This window comes from Mobula hypostoma, chromosome 27 (genome assembly GCF_963921235.1).
Source record: "Mobula hypostoma chromosome 27, sMobHyp1.1, whole genome shotgun sequence".
Taxonomy (NCBI): Eukaryota; Metazoa; Chordata; class Chondrichthyes; order Myliobatiformes; family Myliobatidae; genus Mobula; species Mobula hypostoma.
Window position 1 is genome coordinate 13,873,841 of NC_086123.1, and position 24,457 is coordinate 13,898,297.

General features: G+C 39.0%; 1 protein-coding gene across 1 annotated transcript in view; it reads right to left on the reverse strand.

Moving 5' to 3' along the window:
* Positions 1-447: 447 nt before the first annotated feature.
* tpcn1 (two pore segment channel 1) overlaps positions 448-24,457 on the reverse strand; it is an 86,589-nt gene continuing 62,579 nt past the window's right edge. Inside the window, exons 16-27 of the mRNA XM_063034342.1 lie at positions 21,674-21,727; positions 21,064-21,136; positions 19,656-19,763; positions 13,617-13,688; positions 13,438-13,527; positions 9,756-9,868; positions 9,616-9,662; positions 9,460-9,528; positions 7,980-8,064; positions 3,242-3,381; positions 940-1,020; positions 448-580 (exon numbers count right to left, since the gene is read on the reverse strand). Coding sequence (XP_062890412.1) covers positions 455-580; positions 940-1,020; positions 3,242-3,381; positions 7,980-8,064; positions 9,460-9,528; positions 9,616-9,662; positions 9,756-9,868; positions 13,438-13,527; positions 13,617-13,688; positions 19,656-19,763; positions 21,064-21,136; positions 21,674-21,727 — 1,058 coding nt within the window. The 3' untranslated portion in view covers positions 448-454. The remainder of the gene's footprint in view (positions 581-939; positions 1,021-3,241; positions 3,382-7,979; positions 8,065-9,459; positions 9,529-9,615; positions 9,663-9,755; positions 9,869-13,437; positions 13,528-13,616; positions 13,689-19,655; positions 19,764-21,063; positions 21,137-21,673; positions 21,728-24,457) is intronic.

Below are 24,457 nucleotides of genomic sequence, written 5' to 3' on the forward strand. Positions count from 1 at the left end.
GTTTTTAATACTATGGCTTACAAATAGAAGAACCTCTGAGAATTAGATTTCTCAGGCAAAAAATGTTTATGCACGGTACGTTTTAAAGACATACTGAGAATTGATGTGATTTTTAAAAAAACACTGATCGTGGGGGTTTTATAATAAAATACTGCTATCAGCTATCCACAGAGTATGATTATAAAATCCAGTATGAAATAAAGCTGCTATAAGCTTAATATTAATGTAATGTTAAAGATTTAACAGTACATATCTTCTGACAAATATAACTTACCACTGAGGAAAGTGATCAGATCAGAATTTTTGATTAATGTGGCTACCATACCCCTAGCAGTCTAGCCCCTTCCAGAAATCGGGATTCTGCCAACGCAGTAGGTCAAGTGCATACGTGCAAATCACTAGATACAAAATAATACTGAATAATTATTGCATAGTGGACAAGTTGGTTATGTTTCTAAGTTACAGTCTGAGATCGCTGTCGTAGTTCTGCAGAAGGCAGATGAGTGCTAGAATTCAAAATACATTCCAGTGGCTGGTCATGCCATGTTTGGTTTACTCGAACATGCTCTTCATACCATTCCTGTGGAAAAAGATATATTTTATTGTTTTGGATTGTATAAGAAATGAGCTACTAAAATGGCGACATAACTGAATAGGTTGGTAATTAAAGTGTCCTTTTAAATACAGTGGCCTTGATGAAATTAAATTGAGTAATAAAACATGCTTATCCCTTTGAAGTTCCATGGACATTTATTAGGCAATAGCTATCACATACCTCTATCGATCTCCATACTTCCTGAATGAAACAATTAATTCTTTATGAAGAGTATTCCACAAAATTACTCCCATTTTAAATATGTTTTAACAACTCAACTGATCTAACGGATTTGTTTATGTGGCAAATACAGTATAGCTTATAGCATGTTATAATTCTCATACCTGAATTTCTTCTTCATACATTTTAATACTCAGGTCACTTTTAGTTCTTAATCTTCTACCAATGAAAACCATTTTAAGTTGCTGTAATAAAACAAGAAATCAAATGAAATATTATTACAGTTTAAAATATCCCCTGGAGGAAGTTTGAGGTGTTATGAAACCAAACTATGTGGATAATGTATAATTACAACAGATTGGTCAATAAAGGTCATGGTAATTATCTTCCTCTTATCTTGTCCTTTGGCTGCATTAAATGCCATATAATACTCCCATCAAAAAGTATTAAGGTAATTTTTTTCTTGGGTCAACTTTCAAAAACATTGAATGGTGTGCTCATAATTGTGGGAATTCCTTTGCTTTCAATTTGCCCTCCTCTATTGGGCACAGCTAAAATTGGGTTTCATTAACTCTTCTACTGTAGATTCAAGTTAAAGTCATAAAAACATAATGAGCAATGATATTAGGTTGTTCAAACCTTATTCCTCCACATAATGCTATATGTTAAACATTGTGCACATATGTGAGTCTGGAGAGTGAATGTAAGTAAAAGTCTTCAATTCCAAGAGAAAAGAGTATCATAGGTAAAATGGATCTCGACTCCCACTAGAATCCGCATGAGTTGGGGTGGCAGGGTAGTGTGGATAGCACAACACTTCCCAGTACCAGCGACCCAGGTTCAATTCCCGCCGCAGTCTGTAAGGAATTTGTATGTTCTCCCCGTGACCATGTGGGTTTACTCTTGAGTGCTCCAGTTTCCTTCCACAGTCCAAAGACATACTGGTTGATAGGTTAATTGGTCATTGTAAATTGACCAGGGGTTGCTGGGCAGCGCTGCTCAAAGGGTTGGAGTAGCCTATTTTGCGCTAAATAAATGTTCACTTACAGTAAAAATGTTTGGGTTCAGGAGCTTCATTTTGATTTTGCTTTGGCTAACTGTAATGCCTGAACTACAATTAGATAAGAGATGGAATTAAAAATCCTGTGACAATACTCCTCAGTGCTTCCTGAATAAAATTTCTGAACCATTGGGGCGGTTAAAAATAAATTGTTATTGACGCTCATGCAAAAAAGTAATGAGTACATAATATAGAATATTATCTATGTGTAAAAACTGTGATAGGAATGTAAGTAAACTAATCTTTAATTTTACTTGTATTCAGATTTGTGAATTAGACCATAAGACCAAGGAGCAGAAGTTGGCCATTTGGCCCATCAAGTCTGCTCCGCCATTTTATCATGAGCTGATCCAATCTCCCATTTAGTCCCACTCCCCCGCCTTCTCACCATAACCTTTGATGCCCCTTTTACTCAGATACCTGTCAATCCCTGCCTTAAATACACCCAATGACTTGACCTCCACTGCCACCCGTGGCAACAAATGCCACATTATTTCCTTTTATATAACACTATATACCATACATATGAAAAGCAATATCACAATCTGAAAGGGTTCAGCATTTTCAGGCTATTTAATGGTTTAACATTCATATGAAACAATAAAAGAATTTATAAATATTTAGCAGCTCGGGCTGCATCAATGTAAAACGTTATGTTTGATTGACTTTTCAGGGTTGATTGATTTGAGATTTCTGCTTTTGATTAAATAATGACATTCTTTTATTTAGTGATCATTTAGTTTGTTGTAACTGATTTACTGGACTCTGAAACTCACACTTGTTCCTCAATCACACTTTATGTACTTGTGCACAAGCAGAACATGGCCTCTGTCACCAGGCTGTTCTGAAGTTTGAATAAAGAAATAGCATTTTTATACAAAAACTGACCAGTAGATATACTTGAATATTGACCAGTTGGTAATCTTGTGTATGTTCAAATTCCTTGTTTGCAAAATCAACCACCATTCAAACTAAGGAATCCAGATATTAATAGCCAATAGAATCTCCATGTTAAAGACCAATAATACTTAACAATTAGGAAAGTAACTGACCCTAGAATCCTTCATTTGCATCCTTGTCTTGATGTATCAAAAGGCTCTGGTCCCCTGCTGTACAAAGGAAAGCTATGTTCTTCAAAGACCTTTCTTCAAGGGCCTTTCTTACATAGATTGTCCGCACATTATCTGTAAAACTATCTCTGCCTGGACATTACCCTAACCCCCGTCTCCCACAGCCTCACAATTAACTCCACCAATACAGAGCAGACAAGTGTTCCCTGCCTACCCTGAATATGCAAGACAACTGTTGCCTCATAAAGGACCGTGCCAACTTCAGTTAATATTAAAGACAAGTTGTTGAAACTGAATGAAAAATAACCAGTAAATGTAGAAGGTATGAATACATACATCATTCTTTGCCATTCTGGATGACAATTTAAAAAGCCCTGCAATTTCAGAAGCTGGAGAACCATTCTGTTTGTTGAATTCAAGAAGTCTATCAATCTCCACTTTGTCCACCTCAGTTTCAAAAACAATTCCATTTTCATCTGGAAGGACAAAAGACAAGGAAGATTATCTCAACCAGTTACGACTATGTTTTATGCTCCAGTTACAGCTCACCTCACCTTTCACCTAATGATCTCAACATAACCTCTGTTCTCTTCTCATTCTTATCTAGAGTCCTCTCAAGAATACTCACATCTGCCTATTTGATTTCCTGTCAAGTGAGTAAAAATACTCCTTTAAAACTGCCTTTACAAATTTAATTCATGAAATATGAACGTTGTTGGTAAGACAAGCTTTTCTTGACCGTCCTTAACTGTCTTTGAGGTGATGTTATGACAATTCTCTGAATACTGCAGTTTCTACAGTGAAAATATTTCTGTATTGCTCTTCGCAGGGAGTACCAGGATTTACACAAATAGTAATAAAGAAACTGTTACTAGACACCCCCACTGCACCAGCTTCCAGGGTTTAGATGCTCTAACTCTCCAGAGTATGGTTAGCTAGTGTGGCACCTTTAAGGCTTCAGGACCGTCCCACTAATTGGCAATCATGTTTTGGTGTCAAGAATTCAGTATCTTAAAGAGCACCTGAACAGAGCCTCAGTGCTCAATCGTAAGCCAAACTAGACATATCATCTAGTGTTTTGTTTGTGCTCAGTTTTCATTCCATTATTAAACTGTCTCTCGATCCTTGCCTTGGATACTCAAGCATTTGGGTCCTAACCATCCTTGTCAAGGTCTCTCGTCACAGTACAGTTGAGCCCACATGAACCCAGTGGGGTATCAGAGTCTTCTGTCTGCTGTGGCTAGCCACAGTGAGAGGATTTCCAGGGATTCATGACCTCCAGGTTGCTGTTTGTCAACTTTCGCAAGGAGGAAGCCAGAGTCGCTCAGGAGAGCCAGACAGTCATTCTGGGGAGCCAGTACATCTTCCAACCCTAGGAAGATTCAATGGTGACCTGGGTTCTCGCCGTGGCTGCCTCACCCAATGCTCATTAGTATTTGATCTCCAGCCATCCTGGTTCCCTTCAGAGCACGGAAAGTTGGCCTTCATAATTTCTCTTCTGACTGGAGCAGCAATGGCCTGGGCCACCACGCGTTAGGAGCTAAGGTCAGAGGTTTGCTCGGACTCGGAGGAATGCATGGCTGCTTGGCCCTGCAGAAGGTGTTCCATCATCCCGCCGCAGCCAGCTAAGTGTCAGACTGCTTGAAGAAGATTCAACAGGGTGGATGGTCAGCGGCCGACTACACTATTGAGTTCCGGACTTTGGCCCAAGAGAGTGGTTGGAACAGGGAAGCCTTGGCCACTCTATACAGCATGGACTCTGGGACAAGCTAAAGGATGCTATCGCTTTGGGAGAGCCAACACGGGACTTAAAGATCCTCATTGATCAATCAATCTGCCTCAACAATTGTCTGGCCGAGTGTAAGAGGGACCATATTAAGAGGCATAAGACAGCTAGCCTGACCCCAGCCTCAAGCCATCCTGGTTCCACACCCCCCCACCAAACTCGGACCATCAAGTTCATCAAGAGAAGGTACTGGTGGCCTGGAATAGCAGAAGAGGTTGAACAATACGTGCAGGCATGCGAGGTGTGTGCCCAGAACAAGGAGCCCTGTATCCAACCGCAAGGGCTTCCTGACAGACCATGCGCACATCTCCATGGACCTTGTCACAGGTCTTCAGCCTTCCAAGGGGAAGACCGTCATCATGGTAATCGTCCATCGGCTTTCAAAGGCCTGCAGATTCATTGCCTTGGACAAGCTACCATCTGCAGTGGAGACGGCTGAAATAGTCCTGCACCAGGTCATCAGAATCCATGGTTTTCCAGTGGACATAGTTACAGATAGTAGCCCAGAATTCTCATCACGTTTCTGGAGGGCGTACTGTAAACTGATTGGGGCAACAGCAAGTCTCTCCCCTGGGTTTTACATACAGTTCAACTGCCAGACTGAGTGGGTCAACCAATATTTGGAATGAACCCTAAGATGCCTGGCCTCAGAAGGACCATTTGATGTGGGCAGAGGTTGCCCACTACATTTTACGGCATTTGGTGCAAGGGATGTCACCATTCAAGTGACAATTTGGGTATTCTCCGCCACTCTTCCCTGAGCAGCAGCCTGAGGTTGGGGTTCCTGCAGCTAAAGATCTTGTCCAGCGCTGCAAGCAGAAATGGACAAGGGCAAGGGAGCTTTTGCTGGCCTCTACCCTGAGGGTGTAGACCAAGGTTAATCAAAGGAGAAGACAGGGATCTGCCTTGCAGCCTGGGCAAAAGATCTGGCTGTCCACTCAGGGCTTGCCTCTCCAGGTGGAACTACAAAGTTGGCACCCAAGTTCATCGGATCCTTCAAGGTCCTCAAGAAAGAAAACCAGGTGGCTTACACCTTGCAGCTCTCCAAGACCCTAAAGATCAATCCCACCTTCCTCATCTCTAAATTAAAATCTGTCAGAACCAGTCCCTTAGCCCCACCAACAGCCAAGCTTATCGATAGGGAACAGGTCTTCACAGTGAGAAGAATTTTGGACTCATGAACTGTTCGTGGTGTTTGACAATATCTTGTAGACTGGGAAGGATTCAGACCTGACGAAAGGTGCTGGGTGCCTGAGAAAGATTACTGGATTGGTTTTCATTCATGGTTACCATCACCGTCTCTCCGAGCAACCAGCGCCATCAGGAATTGGCCATAGAGAAGGGGGTCCTTTTACGAGACGCACCCAACCGTGCCAGCTTCCGGGATTTAGACACTCTAACTCTCCGGAATATGGATAGCTGGCACAGCCTCTTTAAGGGTTCAGGACCGTCTCACTAATTGGCAATCATGGTTTGGTGCCAAGAACTCAGTATTTACAAAGCACCTGAACGCAGCCTCAATGCTCAATTGTAAGCCCAACCAGAGATATCGTCTAGTGTTTTGTTTGTGCTCAGTTGTATTTCCAGTGTCATACTGTGTCTCGATCCTTGCCTCGGGTACCCCAGCATTTGGGTCCTAACCATCCTTGTCAAGGTCTCTCGTAACAGAAAAAATGATATATATTTCCAAGTAAATGAAGCAGTTTACATATTATCTGTCCTTCAGCCATGATGCAGTGATTAGGGTGTTGTGGCATTGGCAATCAGCTGGGCTGTTTAGACCTTGATGGTGCTGGGCGTTCCAATTACTGTTAAAACTGTACCCCAGAAAAGGGAACTATATTCTGCCATATCCTAATTTATGCTTTTGAAGTTGGAAAGGCTTTAGGAATCTAGGAAGTGTGTCAATGATGCAAAGTATCCAAACGTTGACTTGCTCTTGTATTCTAAGTATTTATTAATCATTTCTCCTTTGTATTAAGTCAATATTTTGACAGTAAAGAATGCATTCCCTGAATACTCCTATTATTAAGTGCATTGAAATTCACTCACTTCTCATCTGGAGTAACTTTCATTGTTCATGAAGGTCAAGGCTGCAATGAGATCTTTAACCAAGTATTCTCGCCACATCTGTTCTGAACTTTGCCCCTTGACCAACCTTTGGTCTCTGCCTCTGGCTGGTAATGTTGTTCCACCAATGTTCAACATCATCTCAAGGAATAGTACCTTATCTTCGGGAGTCAATATCAGATTCAAAGCAAAGATGAGAGCCAACTTGAAAGTGGTGTATAAGATTATGAGAGGTATAGGTAGAAGGGACAGTCAGCATCTTTTTTCCCCCAAGAAGCCAATGGCCAATACCAGAGGACATCCATTTAAAGTGAATGGAGGAAAGTTTAGGGAGATGTCAGAATAACATACACAAAATGCTGGAGGAACTCAGCAGGTCAGGCAAAATCTATGGAGGGGAATAAAGAGTTGACGTTTTGGGCCGAGACCCTACATCAGGAGATGCCAGAGATAGTTTTTTTTTGTTTTACCCTAAGAGTGAAGGGTGCCTGGAACATACTGCGTTGGGTGGTTGAAGAGGCTGATAGAATTGGGCCATTTAAAAGGATTCTTACATAAGCACATGGATGTAAGAAAAATGGAGGGTTATGGGATGTGTAGCAGGGAACAGTTAGATTGATCATGGAATAGATTTTTATAAGCTAACTCAAATCATGGATTGATGGGCTCCTACTGTACTGTTTTATGTGCAGATAATTACTTATTCTAATTTTGTTTCTCGTATTTCCAAAGATTTCATTTGTCTCCTACTTGCACTGGTTAGGGACATACAGTACGTTTACCGCCCTCTTTCAGTTGATGTAAGCATTTTTAAGTCACTCAATCTTTTCAGGTCTCATGGACCATTCCTTTTGATTCTTCACCCTTACCCCTTTCCTTGTGGTAAGTGGGAAATGGAATAAGATTTAGCTTTTCACAGTCCTGATTACAGGAAATCGACCTGAAACATTTTCTTTTACTCTTCACTGCCACTGCCTAACCTACTGAGAATCCTTGTGTTTAATTAGATGTTGCGATCATACAATATATCATACCTCTTGATTTTTTATACTGTAACATCATCACTATAAGAATATACTTTTTAGATGAGATTCCGAGGTAACAACCAATACTCATTTCTTAAATTACTATACTAAAATACAAAAAAAATGAGCATCTGGAAACCAAATACTAAATGACAAAAAGAAAATATGGAATGGACAATGGATGGATACATACCTTCTTCATCTTTATTTTTTCTACTATAGTTCATTCGAAACAGAAAGGCATCCAAAATAAAGGCAACAATAATAGTAAGCACAACCTAAATAAGAAACAACAATTTAAAAAATCACAACTGAGAGTTATGAAAGATAAACTGATTTTTAATCATTTAGAAAATGATTTTATAATTTAGAAAATCACTTGTTGATGTGATTCTTTTAGAATGTGATACTTTATTTTTGGTTGAAGGCAAACATGTTAAGATAGTGACATTATGAAATATTAAATGTCTATATTTAAATAAGAAATTAAATCTAAATGTATTAATTTTTGAACAAAATTACTTGATAAATATTTTAAGGCATCAAAAATCCTTCGTAATATGAATTGCACATTGATAATCACATTTAGAAGCTGAAGGTGCAAGTGGAATTATAGAAATCATCATTATTTACACAGACAAGTGCAGTTCCTCTCTTTGGGATCGGGATACATTTTTCACATTGCCAGATATTTTTCTTTCTCTTTTTCTCCCCCATTCGACATTAGAAAGCTACAGTATGTACCCCAGTAGTTCCTTAAGTACACAAAATGCATTCACAGGAATCACACTGCTATTGAAAGCAGTGCAATAGGAGTTATTGTAGTCTTATATAGAGAGAAATGTATTATTGATAACAGTGCTTCCCACTGCTGCACCAAGAACCTGGGTGCTGGGAAACTGGCATGAACCCCGCCTTTCCGATGCTTCATGTCCAAAATATATTTGAGACAACTTCTATGTGGACATATTTTAGTGCTATGTTTCATAATGCAGAGTCATTGAGTCAATGGAAAGAGCATTTCATGCCACTGTGTCCAAGCCAATCAGCAGGGTCCCATCCATATTAATCCCATTTTGTCTCATAGCCCCTAGCTCATAGCTCTCTATGCCTAGGGAATTCAAGTGTTCACTTAGCCACTTAAATACAGCAACTCTGCTCCCTTCACACTTCCAGGCATTCTATTCCAGGTGCTCACTGCTCTCTGGGTGAAAGAGATCCCTCAAAGATCCCCTCTAAATCTCATACCCCTCACCCAAATCCTAAAGTCAGCCTTCTGAATTCCATATACTCATAGGCAGCAACACGTCAAGCCACTGCTTACCAAAAACCCACACAGGTGAAAGAGGGTCAAACAAGAGTTCCCATTTCATTGAGGGGGTTGGCCGGGAACAGCGAACAAAACCAACATGAATCAGTGATACATAACATTTCAACACAGTGATTTGTAATCCAGATTCTTGAAATGAAGAGGAAAACTTAGTTTAAAATAAAAGTAAGTTCATTTCTTTTTATGAGAATAAATTTTAGATAATTTCCATCAGGTTTATGATTGTAAGCAATTAATGAATATAAGAGAATTTTATTAATATTGTTCATTGGAAATAATCTTTAATATTCTAAATTATGATGATATAAGTTGTAATACAGAAGAACAAAGCTCTTCCACTTACCATTGTTACAATATAAAAGGTCATAAAGTAAATACGACTCCAATTAGAAGTCTGAGACACCACACCTTCCTATAGAGAGAGGGATGTAGTTAGCTCCCTTAGAAATTAAAATTATAGACTTATTATTGGAAAATATCCAATGATATGAAAACTCACCATGATTATATACCAATTGTTTACGACAGTCAACTCAAATAAAGTTACTGAAGAAAAGAAATAAAAAATTACATAATTACTTTCAGAGCTCTTAGTGTTTATTGCCCTAGACAGATAATTAACACCCAAATCTTACTCACCAAAACTGTTCAAGATGTTATTGAAGTTATTGAGATAATAATAGCCCTGTATCACTGTTCTGTCGCCAACAGTCCGATTTTCCCAACGATAAGAATCTGCTACCATGCTATTACTGCAAACAAAGAATGGAATCATATTCTGGGTCACAGAAGCTTACTGTATGTGACATCAATATAAATTAAAAGCACCCCAAAAATCTAATAGTTTTATTGCATGGCAACTTAATTCATAGAATTTTATTTAACGTAGTAGTAACTTTCAAAGATATCTTGCTAAAATGAAACGTCCCAAACTCTCTGCTAAGCAACATTCTGGCTCACAGAGTAAATCAAACAGAATTGTTAACCTACCACCAATAAGTTATTAGTTTTGTTTTAAAGGTACACTCCTCACCCCATTTAACTGCTTTGATTCATAGGGTATCACCAAGATGGGCATTTGGATCAGATTGTGGAAACAGGGTGCAGTAATTTTTCCCTCAGCTGTAAATTATAGAGTGCATAGCTCTTTTGCATTCCATTTCCCTGTAAGCTATCTTAAACTAATGCATAAAAAACTTCTAATGATCTAATTCTAAAGAGAAAATTTTAAGTTTATTTAAAAATATTTAACCATAGATTGTTTCTACAATTAAACTAGAACCTGTCAGGAAAAACCACCATCCCCAAAATTTCTCCCTTGAAGGATTACACCGACCTCTGATTTTGAAGGAACCATTCACCACATAATTAAATCAGCAGACAATGCTATTGAGTCAAACCAGACATTGCCCTCAGCCAAGAGCCACACCCTCACACTTTCCAGCGTGGCTCATGATGTAGTAATCAACTGTAAAAACACAAGTTGATATTTTCCTTGCCTATATGAAGAACATGGAAACAGCTGCAGTGTCCAGACTTATACTAATTGAGATCAATTAACTCAGCACAGAATGGGAGTCGAATCTGATATTTTATTTTCTGAATAATAAATGCCGCAAGAATGCACTGAAATGACTAGCATCCTAGTTTTTAAAATCTATTACTTCAAGTATTCGGTGACAACTGTAGTTCTCAGTTTCTCCAGCAGGTGGTGTAATCATTTCACTGTAGTGCCTCAGTTGAGTGATATTCATTTACAGGGTCCCCCGCTTTACGAAACCTCACTATTACGAAAGACCTACATTAGTACCCTGTTTTCGCTTTCAGGTGTTTTCACTGTTACGGAAAAAAAATCAGCGTACGATAAAAGGCAGTGCGCGTCCCGAGCAGCCGCTCTCCCCCGGATTGGGAACTGCTTTGCTTTGACACGTTGCATTGAGCAGCCGTTTGCAAGATGAGTTCTAAGGTATCGGAAAAACCTGAAAGAGCTCGCAAGGGTGTTACACTTACGGTAAAACTGGACATAATTAAGTGTTTTGATCGTGGTGAACGAAGTAAGGACAACGTGAGTTTGGCTTGTGGAAGCTGATGAACATGATATTGAAGAGGTTTTGGCATCCCATGATCCAGAACTGACAGATGAAGAGCTGATGCAATTGAAAGAAAAAAGGATAACAATCGAAACCGAATGAGTAATGATAAAGTACGACTTTAATTTTGAAAGGGTAATTGTCTCTGATCTGCGCCAACAATTACGTGCCGAGCAGCACCTAATTAATTAGCATGTTTATTTCAGCTTTTTTCTTAACGATGTGCTGTGTGCCTCCCGGCTACCGCTGGACCCCCGTGTTCTTTGCGGCAATGTATCGGGTAGGCGGCCCGGAGGGTGGGGGCCACTGCACCACCCAGCCTGCGACCACTCAGTCTAATACACCATCATCAGTGTGCTCGCTGTCTTCCCGATTCCGGTAAGTGATACTACACTGTACATACCTTATTTCTACTTTATATAAGCTGTGTATTTTTACGTGTTATTTGGTAGATTTGGCAGCTTCATAGTTTAAAGGTTACTGGAGAGCACGTTTATGCCAACAGCGCTTGCGTAAGGTTTTCTGCCGAGAGTGCTTGCGTGAGATTTTCGCTACGGAGATCTGTGCAGGCAATCGTTGTAGAGAAGTATTTCTACTTTATATAGGCTGTGTATTTATCATATCATTCCTGCTTTTACTATATGTTACTGTTATTTTAGGTTTTATGTGTTATCTGGCATGATTTGGTAGGTTATTTTTGGATCTGCGAACGCTCACAAAATTTTCCCATATAAATAAATGGTAATTGCTTCTTCACTTCACGACATTTTGGCTTACGAACCGTTTCATAGGAACGCTTTACCTTCGGATGGCGGGGGAAACCTGTATTCAGAGATACAGCACAGAACAGGCCCTTTCGGCTCAATGAGCCGAGCCACCTAGCAATCCACCTATTTAACACTAGCCGAATTGCAGGACAATTTACAACCTACTAACTGGTGTGTCTTTGGAATGTGGGAAGAAACTGTACATCGCCACGAGGACAATGTCCTTCCAGATGGCACTGGGAATGAACTCCAAACTCCAAAGCATCCAGGACATCTTCATGGAGCGATGCCTCAAAAAGCTGGCATCCATCATTAAGCATTCCCATCACCTGGAACATGCCCCATACTCATTGTTACCATCAGGAAGGAGGTACAGCAGCCTGAAGGCAGACACTCAACGATTCAGGAACAGCTTCTTCTCCTCTGCCATCTGATTTCTGAATGGACTGAACTCATGAATACTACCTCACTACTTTATTTTTATTTTTGAACTACTCATTTAACTTAGCTACTCAATATATATATATTTCGTATAATTCAGTTTTTTCCTCTATTATTGTATTGCATTGTACTGATTCCAAAATATAACAAATTTCACGACATATGCTGTGATATTAAACCTGATTGATTCTGACACCCTAAGCTTTAACAGTGTGTGAACTGCTTAAATATTGTAGTTGTCTCAGCAAAGCATCAAAGTAGATGACATGGTAGAGCATGTTTTATGAACTTTAAATAATGCTTTATTTTTATGTTTCTCAGTCTGAATCCTTGGTCTGTCCTGTGTAATTATTGAGTTTGCTTTGAAGATAAGAGATGTACTTTTGAAGTGCAGCTGTTGCTGTAATATGAGAAGTCTTCATGGCTCAAACGCACACAAAGAGCTGTGTGATGAATAACTAGATAATCTGTCTAGTGACACTAGATGAAGTTAGCAAGGAATTCCTGACATGGGTTGTTTTATGTCTTCTTGAGATGGCAGATAAGACCTTCAAGCCCACAGCACTCTATCAGTACTGTACTTAAGTACAGTCAAAATTAGACTTCACTATCATTTGCCCCAGAAATTCCAGGGTAGCCATGCTGGTAACAGTGGCATGTTACTGTAGAGTCTGCCACTGCAAGCTGCAGTAGAGGTCCAAAGTGTCAGGAATTACTGAAAGGGGGATGTAACATTATTGTGGGGAACTGAAGGGGGTCAAATCTGGATGTGGAGTGTCAGGAGGTAATGGGCCTTGAGGAATAAAAGTAAATATGGGACATAGCTTAGGGAAACTCAGTCTGGTTCTCCACTATGAAATTAGGCTGTCCCAGAAGGGAGTTATTAAAACCTAGATGGGACTCTCCCTTCACAATGGACACTGGAAAATATATGCATTTCAGTATGGGGAGAGGAGTTTTAGAGTGAGATGTTTCTGAGAAAACCAGTGTAAGCTAGAATTACATTTCCTCAATCTTACTTACTTGCAACAGTTACGGTAGAGAACACCGGCAAAGAACTCCATTCCCACAATTGCAAATGAATAGTAGAATATCAAGAGTGTTAACCCTAAACTGGAAGGACAGAAAATGAAAACAAATTACTGGGAGCAGGAGAAATAATAATTTCTTAAAGATTAAGAATGTCAAGTTATCAACTCTACCTGGCCATTCTAGGAAGTAATTCAAACATCGTGTCCAGAACATCTCTGTATCTTCGTTTAATCTTAAATAATCTGGAGAACAGAGAAAATTGTTTAACAGTTCACATGCCTTATATTTCAGAATAAACAGGTGTCACAGTCAAAATAAAATTTATTATCTAAGTACATGTACGTCACCATATACTCCCTTGAGATTCAATTTTTTTGTAAGAAAGTAAAGGAATACTATAGAACTTATGAAAAAATATACATAAATAAAGCCTGACAAATAACTAATGTGCTATATAAGTTTGCTTATGCAAATAAAAAATACAGAGAACATGAGTTGTAAAAAGTCCTTGAAAGTGAGTCTGTAAGTTGTAAAATCAGTTCAGAGTTGTGAATTAGTAAGTCTGCAGACAATATGAAGATTGGTGGTGTTGTGGCTAGCGTGGAAGACTGGTAAAGGATACAGATTAGTTGCAGATTTGGGCAGAGAAATAGCAGCTGGAGTTTATCCCAGCCAAGTGTGGGGTGTTGCATTTTGGGAGATCAAATGTAAAGTGACAGAACACTTGGTAACGGTAAGACCCTTACTAGTGTTGATGAGGAGAGGGATCTTGGGGTCCAAATCCTTAACTCCCTGAAAGTGGCTAAACAGGTTGAAAGGGTGGTTAAAAGGCATAAGGTATACTTGCCTTTATTAATCCAAGAACTGAGATCAAGAGTTGGGAAGTTATATTGCAGCTTTATAAAACTCTAATCAGGCCACATCCACAGTTTGCATTCGTTCAGTTCTGGTCACCCCATTATATAAAGGATGGTACGGCTTTGGAGAAGGTGCAGATTAGGTTTACCAGGATGAAGCCTGGTTTAGAAGGTGTGTGCTAAAAGGAGAGATTGGACAACCCTGGGTTGTTTCCTCTGGAATGGTGGCTGAGGGGGAGATATCAGGTGTTTATAAGATTATGAGAGGCACAGATAGAGTAGATAGCTGTTATGTTCTGTAACTCCAGAACTACATTAAAAACACAATGCTCCTCCCTGCTTACCTATAAACTCCAACTCAATATAGAATGCATCTCAGTTTACACACACACACACACACACACACACTATATAGTACAGCTGCTATACAGACATTCACTGCATAGTAAATTTTAAATTGACCCATTCAGACCTAAAGCTTTAATCGCTGAGGAGGATTCCTTACTCTTGTGGGATAATGTCTTTCCTGATAAAGGAGGTCACTCTGTTTGGCAGGAGATACTGGCTGTGAAATAATCTCACGTTCCAGAATGTCCTCTGTGGTGGCATAGTGCTTGTAGCAGTTGACTCTGGGGCAGCAGGAAGTGGTTTTAACAGTTCTGGTCACCTTTCTTCTCTAACCATTGACTCCTCACTCCTCAATCGATCGATGTGTCATCTGCAGATCACGTCAGACGCAATCTCCACTGTGTAGGAGAGTGCTTGTCCAGGAGTGAAACATCAAATCCCCTTGTTTAAGGAGCCCTCAATTTGTCTCAGCTGTTTGTCCTCCATACTAATTCTGAATATGGGTTTGAGGAGATCTAAGCATGAGTGCAAGGGACCTCCTGGAACAGCATGGCTGGTGAGTTGTTGGTTAGTGTGCTGCATTGCAATATACAGGGAGGAAATTGGCGAGCTTCTGATTCAGTGTCAGTATAGTGTGCCCGGTTGACATTGCACGCAGTGTGTTCTTTAGACTCCGGTCAAACTTTTTCGCCAAGTCATTTGCAGCTGGGTGGTACGGTGTAGATTGAATGACTGAAATAGTTCTGCAACAAACTGTGGTCCATTGTCACTGACTACGTGTTCTGGAACACCTTCCTTGAGCAGAGGCTTCTCAACACACCAACAGCGTGCGAGGCTGTAGTGGAGGCTATTGGGAATACCACTGGCCACTTTGTACCAGCATCCACTAAGACCAAGAAATTTGAGCCCATGAATGGTCCAACAAATTCCACATGAATCCTCCGCCAAAGTAATCCAGGCCATTCCTAGGGATAAAGATCCTGGCATTTCAGGATGTGTTGGCATCCTGGACAGTATATGACAAACTGCTCGATCTATCCCAGACCACCAGACAAATGCTTTCATTTTGATCACACCTAGATGACCGGCAGGTAGCTCCTCCAACACTTTAACTCTCAGCTTGGATGGTACAAAAACTCTCAATCCCCACTTAAGGCAACCTCTATCAAAGGCAAGTTCAAACTGGTGCTGATAAAAATGGTGGGAAAAGAAGTTTCTGCTGCACGTTCCAGCGATTTTAGGTGGCCATTTAGACCCGAGACAGTGTGGGGATCATTTCTGCCATAATAGGGAGACTTTCAATTTGCATTAGGAAAAATACATAAGGAGCAGTGTCCTCTTTTGTAAATTTTTCAGGGGTAAATGGGACAATCCATCAGCAATTCCAGGATGTGTGCTGCTGTTCGTGGAACACCCCTCTGTGGATTGAAAACAGACACTAGTGGTTGATGATTAGTTATGAGGGTAAACTCTCTCCCATATGAGTACTGGTTAAAATGTTTTACACCCTAAACCAGTGATAAGGGAATGTGATGCAAAAGCTATGGGGTATCACTTCCATCACTCATAACGTGAAACATGACTGCATCTATACCATAAGGTGAGGTATCACAGGCAAGATTCACTGGACGATGTGGATCATAATGTGTCTGCCGTCACTATTTCCTTTATCTTTTGGAAAGCCACCCCACACTGTTTTGTCCACAGCTATTTCTACCCAATCTGTAGTAATGAGTTCAAGGGGTGAAGCACCGTAGCTAGATTTCGCAAGAACCTGTTATAATAATAATCCTAAAAGTGACTGCAATTCTAACACATCCTTTGGCCTTGGAGCATCCACCACTGCTTGAAATTTTCTCAACACACTTGTGTAATTCTTGTGTGTCAACGGTGTGACCACAGTAAGTGATGCTTGGTTTAAAGAATTCATACTTGTTGCCTCATGCTCTGAGCCCATAATCTTGAGATTTTGGAGAAGTTGTCATTCTGACCAGTAACTATAGTGTCACCTAGGTAACAATGACTGCCTGGCAGCCTTGCAGCACATGGTCCATAGCTTTCTACCAGAGTGCAGGTGTAGATGGTGCTCCAAAAATAAGCCTATTATAGCAATAAAGCTCTTTGTGAGTGTTTAGGGTGAGAAACACTTTGGATTCTTAGTCCAAAGTCTCCATCTGCACGTAGGCTTCAGCTAAGTCCACTTTGCTTTAGTGTTTTCCTCCAGAAAGGTTTGCAAAGATATCTTCTATCCTGGACAGAGGGTTTTGATCAACTTTCAGTACAGGGTTAATGGTGACTTTAAAATCACCACAGATCCTGACAGACCCATTCTTCTTGACTGCTGTGACCACTGGTGTTGCCCATGGACACTACTCAACCTGAGAAAGAATTCCTTAAGTCTCCATGTGATCTAGCTCGCTAGCTACTTTATCATGGATGGTATAAGGAACTGGGTGGGCTTTGTAAAACCTGGTTGAGGCATTTTCATTTAACACTATTTTACCCTGATATGTTTGATTTTTCCAGTGCCATCCTTGAACACTTCCGTAGCATCATCCAGTACCTTTCTTAATTCAGTTTCATTTGACTCTCTTGCACGGGATGTGGCATGCAACCGGTGGATGGATCTCTAAGCAAGTTGTAGTTGTCTCAGCCACTCACGACTCCACAATACTGGCCCTCCTGTTTTTACCACATACAAACCCATGTGGCTTGTTGGTTGTTGTTGCTCACTGTTATGAATGTCATTCCCACAGAAGACATCTTTTTGCTAATACAAGTTCTTAGCTGAATATCTGCAGGCTTCAGTTCAGTATCTTTGAAATGCTATTCAAATTCATTTTCTGGAATGACTGAAGCAGCCAAGCCAGTGTCCAATTGCACTTTAATTAATTTGCTGTTCCCTTCTGGCGTAAACCACATTGCTTGTCTCTTGTTAGTTTTCACATTTTAAAAGTCAAAGCTATGGAGTCCTGTGTTGCTCTCATTATTCTCAGATTTTTTTTCAGCAACAGCATGCAGATTAGTGCTTTTTTTAAAACTGCAACTTGACTTTTTCTCTTTATCCCTTCCCTGTGCAGTCCATTTATTTCTGTCTGCCTGACATGCTCTTTGTATGTGTCATAATATGTTGCAATTTCTGCAAGTTTCACCTTTAAACCTACATGGGTCTCGTGTATGTGAGCCCCTGCCACAATGGTAACCCAATTTGTTCTGCCAGGGAGGTTTTTATTTAGATGTTGCAATTTCGTTCAAACTCAGGTTCATTCCTGACTGCAACTCAATTGCACCTCTGTCTGCTGTTTTGACTGACAGAGAGATTTCAACTGTTCTTTTAAATATGAGTTATGCTTCAGTTAGGAGTTACTTTTGGATGCGTTCTTGTAAGTTCTCACAAAGCAAACGCTCTCTCACTGTATCATTGAGCCCAGCACTGAACTGGCAATGCACGGACAATCTCTTCAATTCAGTCTCATAAGCTGAAATGGACTCCTCTTTCTTTTGATTCTGCTTACGAAAATCAAAATGTTCTACAATCACAATGGTTTTGTTTCTAAATGTTCTTGTATTACTTTCACAATATCAGCAAAGCTCATTTCAGCTGGTTTGGTTGGAGCAGTTAAATATCTAAGCAAAATGTATGCTCTTCCACCAATTGCATTCAGCAAAACTGGCATTTGATTTTCATTGGCTACTTCATGTCCTTCAAAATATTGCTCAATTCATTCAGTATACATCATCCAGTTATCTCTTGTGCAATTGAATGCATCTATCTTTCCAATGTAGCCAGTCACTTTTGCTTTTTAAAAAATTCGTTATCACCCAGTACTCACTGTTTAGGAACCCAAAAATTTCATTTGTTTTCTTTTTTTTAAATCGAGTGTCTCGCTGCACTTCAAAAGGTAGATAGTCATCTCGGATTCATTTAAAACTTTATCGTTACCACTGTTAGTTTTTTTGTTTCCAAAACATAAAACTAATTGAAAGAAAACCACAGAGCTGGGAGATGCATGTGCTTAGTTTTGTTTTACTTTTAGTGAGGCGTGCAAATATAACATGATGGTGTAATGACGTATGCCATTCATGCACTTTTACAAATAACCCATAATGAATTATTTAAATAACAAAGAATGCTTAATAAAACAATCTATTTACAATATTGCTCAAATATTACTGAAATATCAAATACACAAAAACATACAGTATCTTTCTCTTAGTATTGAAATGGCTAATATTAAACGCATTTGAGGTGAGAGAGAATAAGTTCAAATGAGATGTGCAGGGGAAATTTTTTTACACTGAGACTGGTGGATGCTGGAATGTGCTGCCTGGGGTGGTGGCGGAGGCAAATATGGAGAGCTGATCAAGAGGCTCTTAGAAAGGCACATGAATGTGCAGGAAATGGACGACTATGGACATTGAGATTTGTTTAGTTGGGCATTTGATTACTACTTTAATTAGTTTGGCTCAACATTGTGGACTGTGAGGCTTGTTCCTGTGCTGTAGTGTTCTATGTTTTAACTTCCAGTTATTCTTATATCACTTTAGGTGATATGATCTTACTTAACAAGTAACAGTTTAAATAGCAGAATTATCAAATTTTCAACAGGGCATATAATTTTTTTATACACATAAAATTAGATCAGTTACTCATTCCAAGAGCTGATCTATTTATATTTTTGTTGTGAAAATGAACATTGCGTGTCTTCAGTTATAAGCAGTTTTCAACGCCAGTTTTATATTTTAGTGCCAAGACAACAATCTACACTGAAAACTTCAGAGGATGTACAAATATTACTCCCAGTTTTGGCTGTAAATTTGTGTTTAATGTTCAGAAATTAAGAATCCAAAAGCAAAGTTAAAATAACAAAAAGAGATGCCAAGTGCATTAATTTCAGAAGCAAGCATATTTTGTTGCAATCTAGCTAGATTTTAAAGGAAACTGGACCAGAAAAGTTGTCTACCTGGAAAAGATAAATATTGTACAAAGAACTGGTTACTGACCTTAGCAGCTGAAGAGGTCTCAATATGACAATGAAATAGAATGGTTCCATATCAAATGCTAGGACCACTATTCCAACAAAAGCAAATATGGTAACCAGGAAATCAAACCTAAAATATGAAGGATACATGGCATCAACTGCTGAATGTATACCAAATAAATTTAATTTCAAGGCAAATATCACCTCAAAACCAGTAGGAGATATATCCTTATGCTCAGTAGATGGGAACTGCATTATCACTTACAGTGTATCAGTAATTTAGAAAATGGGATTGAGAAAAACTGGGATTAATATAAATAAATCTGTTTCTGCACAGATGAAAATCAAACTAATGTCAGAGAGATAAATAGTCTGCTCTTAAAGCAAATTAGGGTATGTAATGTTAAAAAAAGATTTTTATGGTAGTAAATTGAAAAGCAGCTAGTATTTAAACCTGCTGAGTGCTTCTACGTTACTTATAAGATTCAAAATTAGCCCAAAAAACTGAAACTAGCTTCCTAACAAATGATGATTATGGTTTACTTGGAATATGTATTTTCTGCTGAGCACATGCGATTAGTGCAATTTAGCTGAACTCTCAAGCCAGCATGCCATTTAGCAACATGCCAGTGCCTTATAGCTACATTTAAAGTATGTCCTCATCTGGCACCCACAGTGTTATCCAGTGCCCCTTCTCCTGCACTTACACAAACATTTGGCTTCGTTAGTAGTTAGAGCACCAACTCAGATACAGCAGTGTTAATTGAGATAAATACTTAAAATGACATGTCAAATTAAACTAGATTGGAAAGTATATTTCCAATGAATGAATAGGAAATTTAAAACAAGTTAATCTTTTTCATCTCTGGTAGTTATTTATTATTGCCTTCTGAAGAAGTAAAACTTCGTAGAATATTTAAAATCATTTGGATACTGGATTGACTGTTTTGACAAATACAGCTTGATGGACTAAATGGTTTTAGTCACAATGTTGAGGAAGACCACTTTGAAACTCCTCAGTGGAAGAACTTAAATTAGTAGCATCTAGCAGCAACTTCTACTGCTATGCACTTTAAAACTTTTAAAATGCTAATCAACTAGCATAATACTTTCATGCATGAACTTAATGTGGAAGGATGTGAAAGAAATTCATCAGTATGCATTTCACCACAAAGCTTCGGATGGCACAGCAGAATAATAATGCTGGTGCATAGCTGCAGAAAATTCACCACCTTATTGCTTTGTATGAAGGACTTCTATCAGCTGTTCATATATCGATAAAAATTTCAAGTTTAAAAACCTGCTTATATAAAGTAATCCTGTTTACACTTTTACACCAATCTTTAAGAAATTGGAACCAAACTTCCTGGACTGAAAATGATTAAAGATGATTCATTTTGTATGTCACTTGGTATTTGTTTCATACTCACAGATTCCATCCAGATGTAAAATATTCAGATGGTCCTAGTCCAGTAATTTTCAGCAGCATTTCAACCCCATAAACTACACAAAACATAACATTACAACCACTGTATGAAAAAATATGGCAATAATAAGAATAATTTGAATGCAAAAAAAATGACTAGATCAAATTGAGGTTTGGAGAGTCATTCATAAGTTTTTATTTCTGCAAATATTTTAGCAGGAATGCCACTGTGAAACCAATATGGGTATCAAATTACTTTGTACATTACTATCCTTTTAGCAGGTTAATTTACAAACTGAAATAACAATCTCCTTCTATGATTTTCCTAATTTTCTATCCTTGCTGCAGCTTAGAAGTTTCCAGAGGTGATCTAACTTTCAAATTTTCTAATCTGAAGTGGATTCTCCACCACAATCACATCGAATGATGGAGCAGGCCTGAAGGGTGCTTTGAGAATCCATGCTCTTATTTTCTATATGTCGTTCCATTATTTTCAAACTCAATCCCTCATGTTCAACAACAATGCTTTCAAATGTGTCTAAGACTAACAATATCACAATAAGTGAAAAAAATTATAATAAAAATTATGATGTCGTAAGATAAATTACACTTACTTGTGAGAAATACGATGTAACTCCAGGGCACAATTCTAAGGAAAAAGGCACCATCTACAAATGAGAAAATGTCATCATTCCAAAAGGAAACAAAAGGATGAGTATAATTTCAAACACACAGTTGTATACAAAAGAGACAAATATTCAATATTCAAGAAAAATTTAAGTCATACAATCATAGAATTGTACATCATAGAAACAGGTGATTTAGCCCAATTCGTCCACATGGACCAGTGGGCATCCTTTATATTAATCCCATCTCCCACAATGTGGTCTGTAGCCTTTGATACTCAGGCAATTCAAGTGCTCATCAAGACACTTCTTAAATGCAGCTAGGGACCCATCATGGAAATCTCTCAAGAATTCCACCTCCTCTGAGCATTTAACATTCAGGCAATCCTACGAGGGGTGATTGATAAGTTCGTGGCCTAAAGTAGAAGGAATCAATTTTAGAAAGCCTAGTACATTTATTTTTCAACATAGTCCCCTTCTACATTTACACACTTAGTCCAGCAGTCGTGGAGCATACGGATCCGTTCTTTGTAGAAGTCGGCTTCTTGGACCTCCAGAAAGTGGTCCACAGCAGGGGTGATTGATAAGTTCGTGGCCTGGTAGAATGAGATGAGTTATTAACTTCAAACTTTCTGCATAATCACTCAAGGAGTTGAACTGCATGTGCATGTAACAAGAGTTGTATAACTCATCTCCATCTACCTTAAGCCACACCACTTTCTGGAGGTCCAAGACGCCGACTTCTACAAAGAAGGGATCCGTATGCTCCACAACCGCTGGACTAAGTGTGTAAATGTAGGAGGGGACTATGTTGAAAAATAAGTGTGCTAGGTTTTCTAAAATTGACTCCTTCTACCTTAGACCACAAACTTATCAATATTATCAAACTTATTATGTTCGGGAAATGGAAATCCTCCAGTATGACAATCCTAATTTAATTGCATCTTTCTGATATTTGCCTACATGTATGTTCCTATCTCTTGTTGACTGTTGGGAGATCTGTAAACACCTTCAGCAAAGTGATGACTCCCTTTTTGTTTCTAATCTATATTCAGATGACCTCATTTTAGGATCTTTCTGAGGTATACTCCCTCAATACTGAAGTAATGGAATCTGTGACTAACAATGCAATACCTCAACCCTTTTCATTCTTCCTCTACCTTGCCTGAAAAAGATATACCCTGGGAAACTGACTGCCTGCTCTGTTCTTCCTTTGTCAATATCTCGGCCATGGCAACAATATCAGAGAGTTGTATACTGCATCCATACTTTGATAATAAACAAACCTTTGAACATTTGAGCCCGTTGTTGATTAAAGCTTTGAGTTCATCTACTTTACCATCATAATAGATGCAAATTAGTTTTGAATTTTCTTGATGTGCACCAATTTCTAGAAATAAATGGATTTCTTACCAAATTAACTTTTTTTTGTATATAAAATTAATGGTGCTAATCAGCCATCCATTCTGAAAACAACCAACCCGCATTTCCATTGAAACCTGGATTTCCATTAAGAACTGATGAACTTCAATAAAAAATAAATTACAAAAAGAAAGAACTGAAATTCTAGGGGCTAGCTTTATGCACCAACTGTCAAGTCAAAGATTGATCCCATATGCAACAAAATAGGTTCAATAGAAAAGTCTGCTTGATCATCTAACTCTTCATATAGTAATCCTTTCAGGTTAACTGGAACAGACGTTAATGCAATCTTCCAGTTGAGCAATAGTTAAGTATTTGGATAAGGAACATAAACCAACAATTATCCAGGATTCCAGCATGATCCAATCTTTTCTGAAGACCAGTGATAGTCATTGACCATACAGAGGTGTGGATTATATGATGGAACTATGATAGAGCTCTGCGAATAAACTGCTTAAAATATTTGCAATGCTGGCAACCATATTAAGAATGAGCATGAATACAAGGTGCTAGAGAATACCTAGGAACTGTAGTGCTTTTGAAGAAAGAAAACTAGCACAGGAAATAGACACAAAGAATTGCAGTCTTAAGTTTACATATTAAACATGATTGGATAGTCTGATCACACTTATATATTTTCTGTCAACATGAATATTTGTGTTTAATTACAAAGCAAAAACAACAGGCTGTATTGCGATGGGTCCAGTCCACGGCTCAGGCTTGCCTGCAATATTGCCTGCTCATCAGCACGTTCCTTTCCTCTGTCTGGTGGGCTGAATGACCTAGCCGTCCACACCTATTAAGAGTGAGCGCTGAGAGTTGACTAGGTTTTGTGAAGTGCACTGCTGAGGTTTTGCTTCCTAAGATTTTTGAATGCTATCAGCATATAACCTGTAGCACAAGAAGTCCCAACACCTGAGACCACAGTTATACTAAGATAAGGAATGCTTACTGTTCTATGTCCAGAATGCATTTCGGTAAATCTGATCACTTGGTTGTCATTCTTCTACCTGCATACAGGTAGTAGCTAAAGAGCAAAGCTCCAAAGATTAAGACAACAAAATGGTGGTTATGGGAGAAAGAGGAGTAGCTACGGGATTTCTTCGAGTTGGTGGACTGGGCTGTGATCAAGGGCTCATCTGTGGATCCGAATGAATACACCATGGTTGTCATAGACTTTATTAAAACAGTTGTAGATGAGTGCATCTCCACAAAATTATTCAGAGTCTTCCCCAATCAGAAGCCCAGGATGAACCATGAGATCCGCAATTTGAGGGCCAGATCAGAGGCATTCAGGTCTGGTGACCAAGAAAGGTACAAGAGAACCAGGTATGATCTCCAGAAATCCGT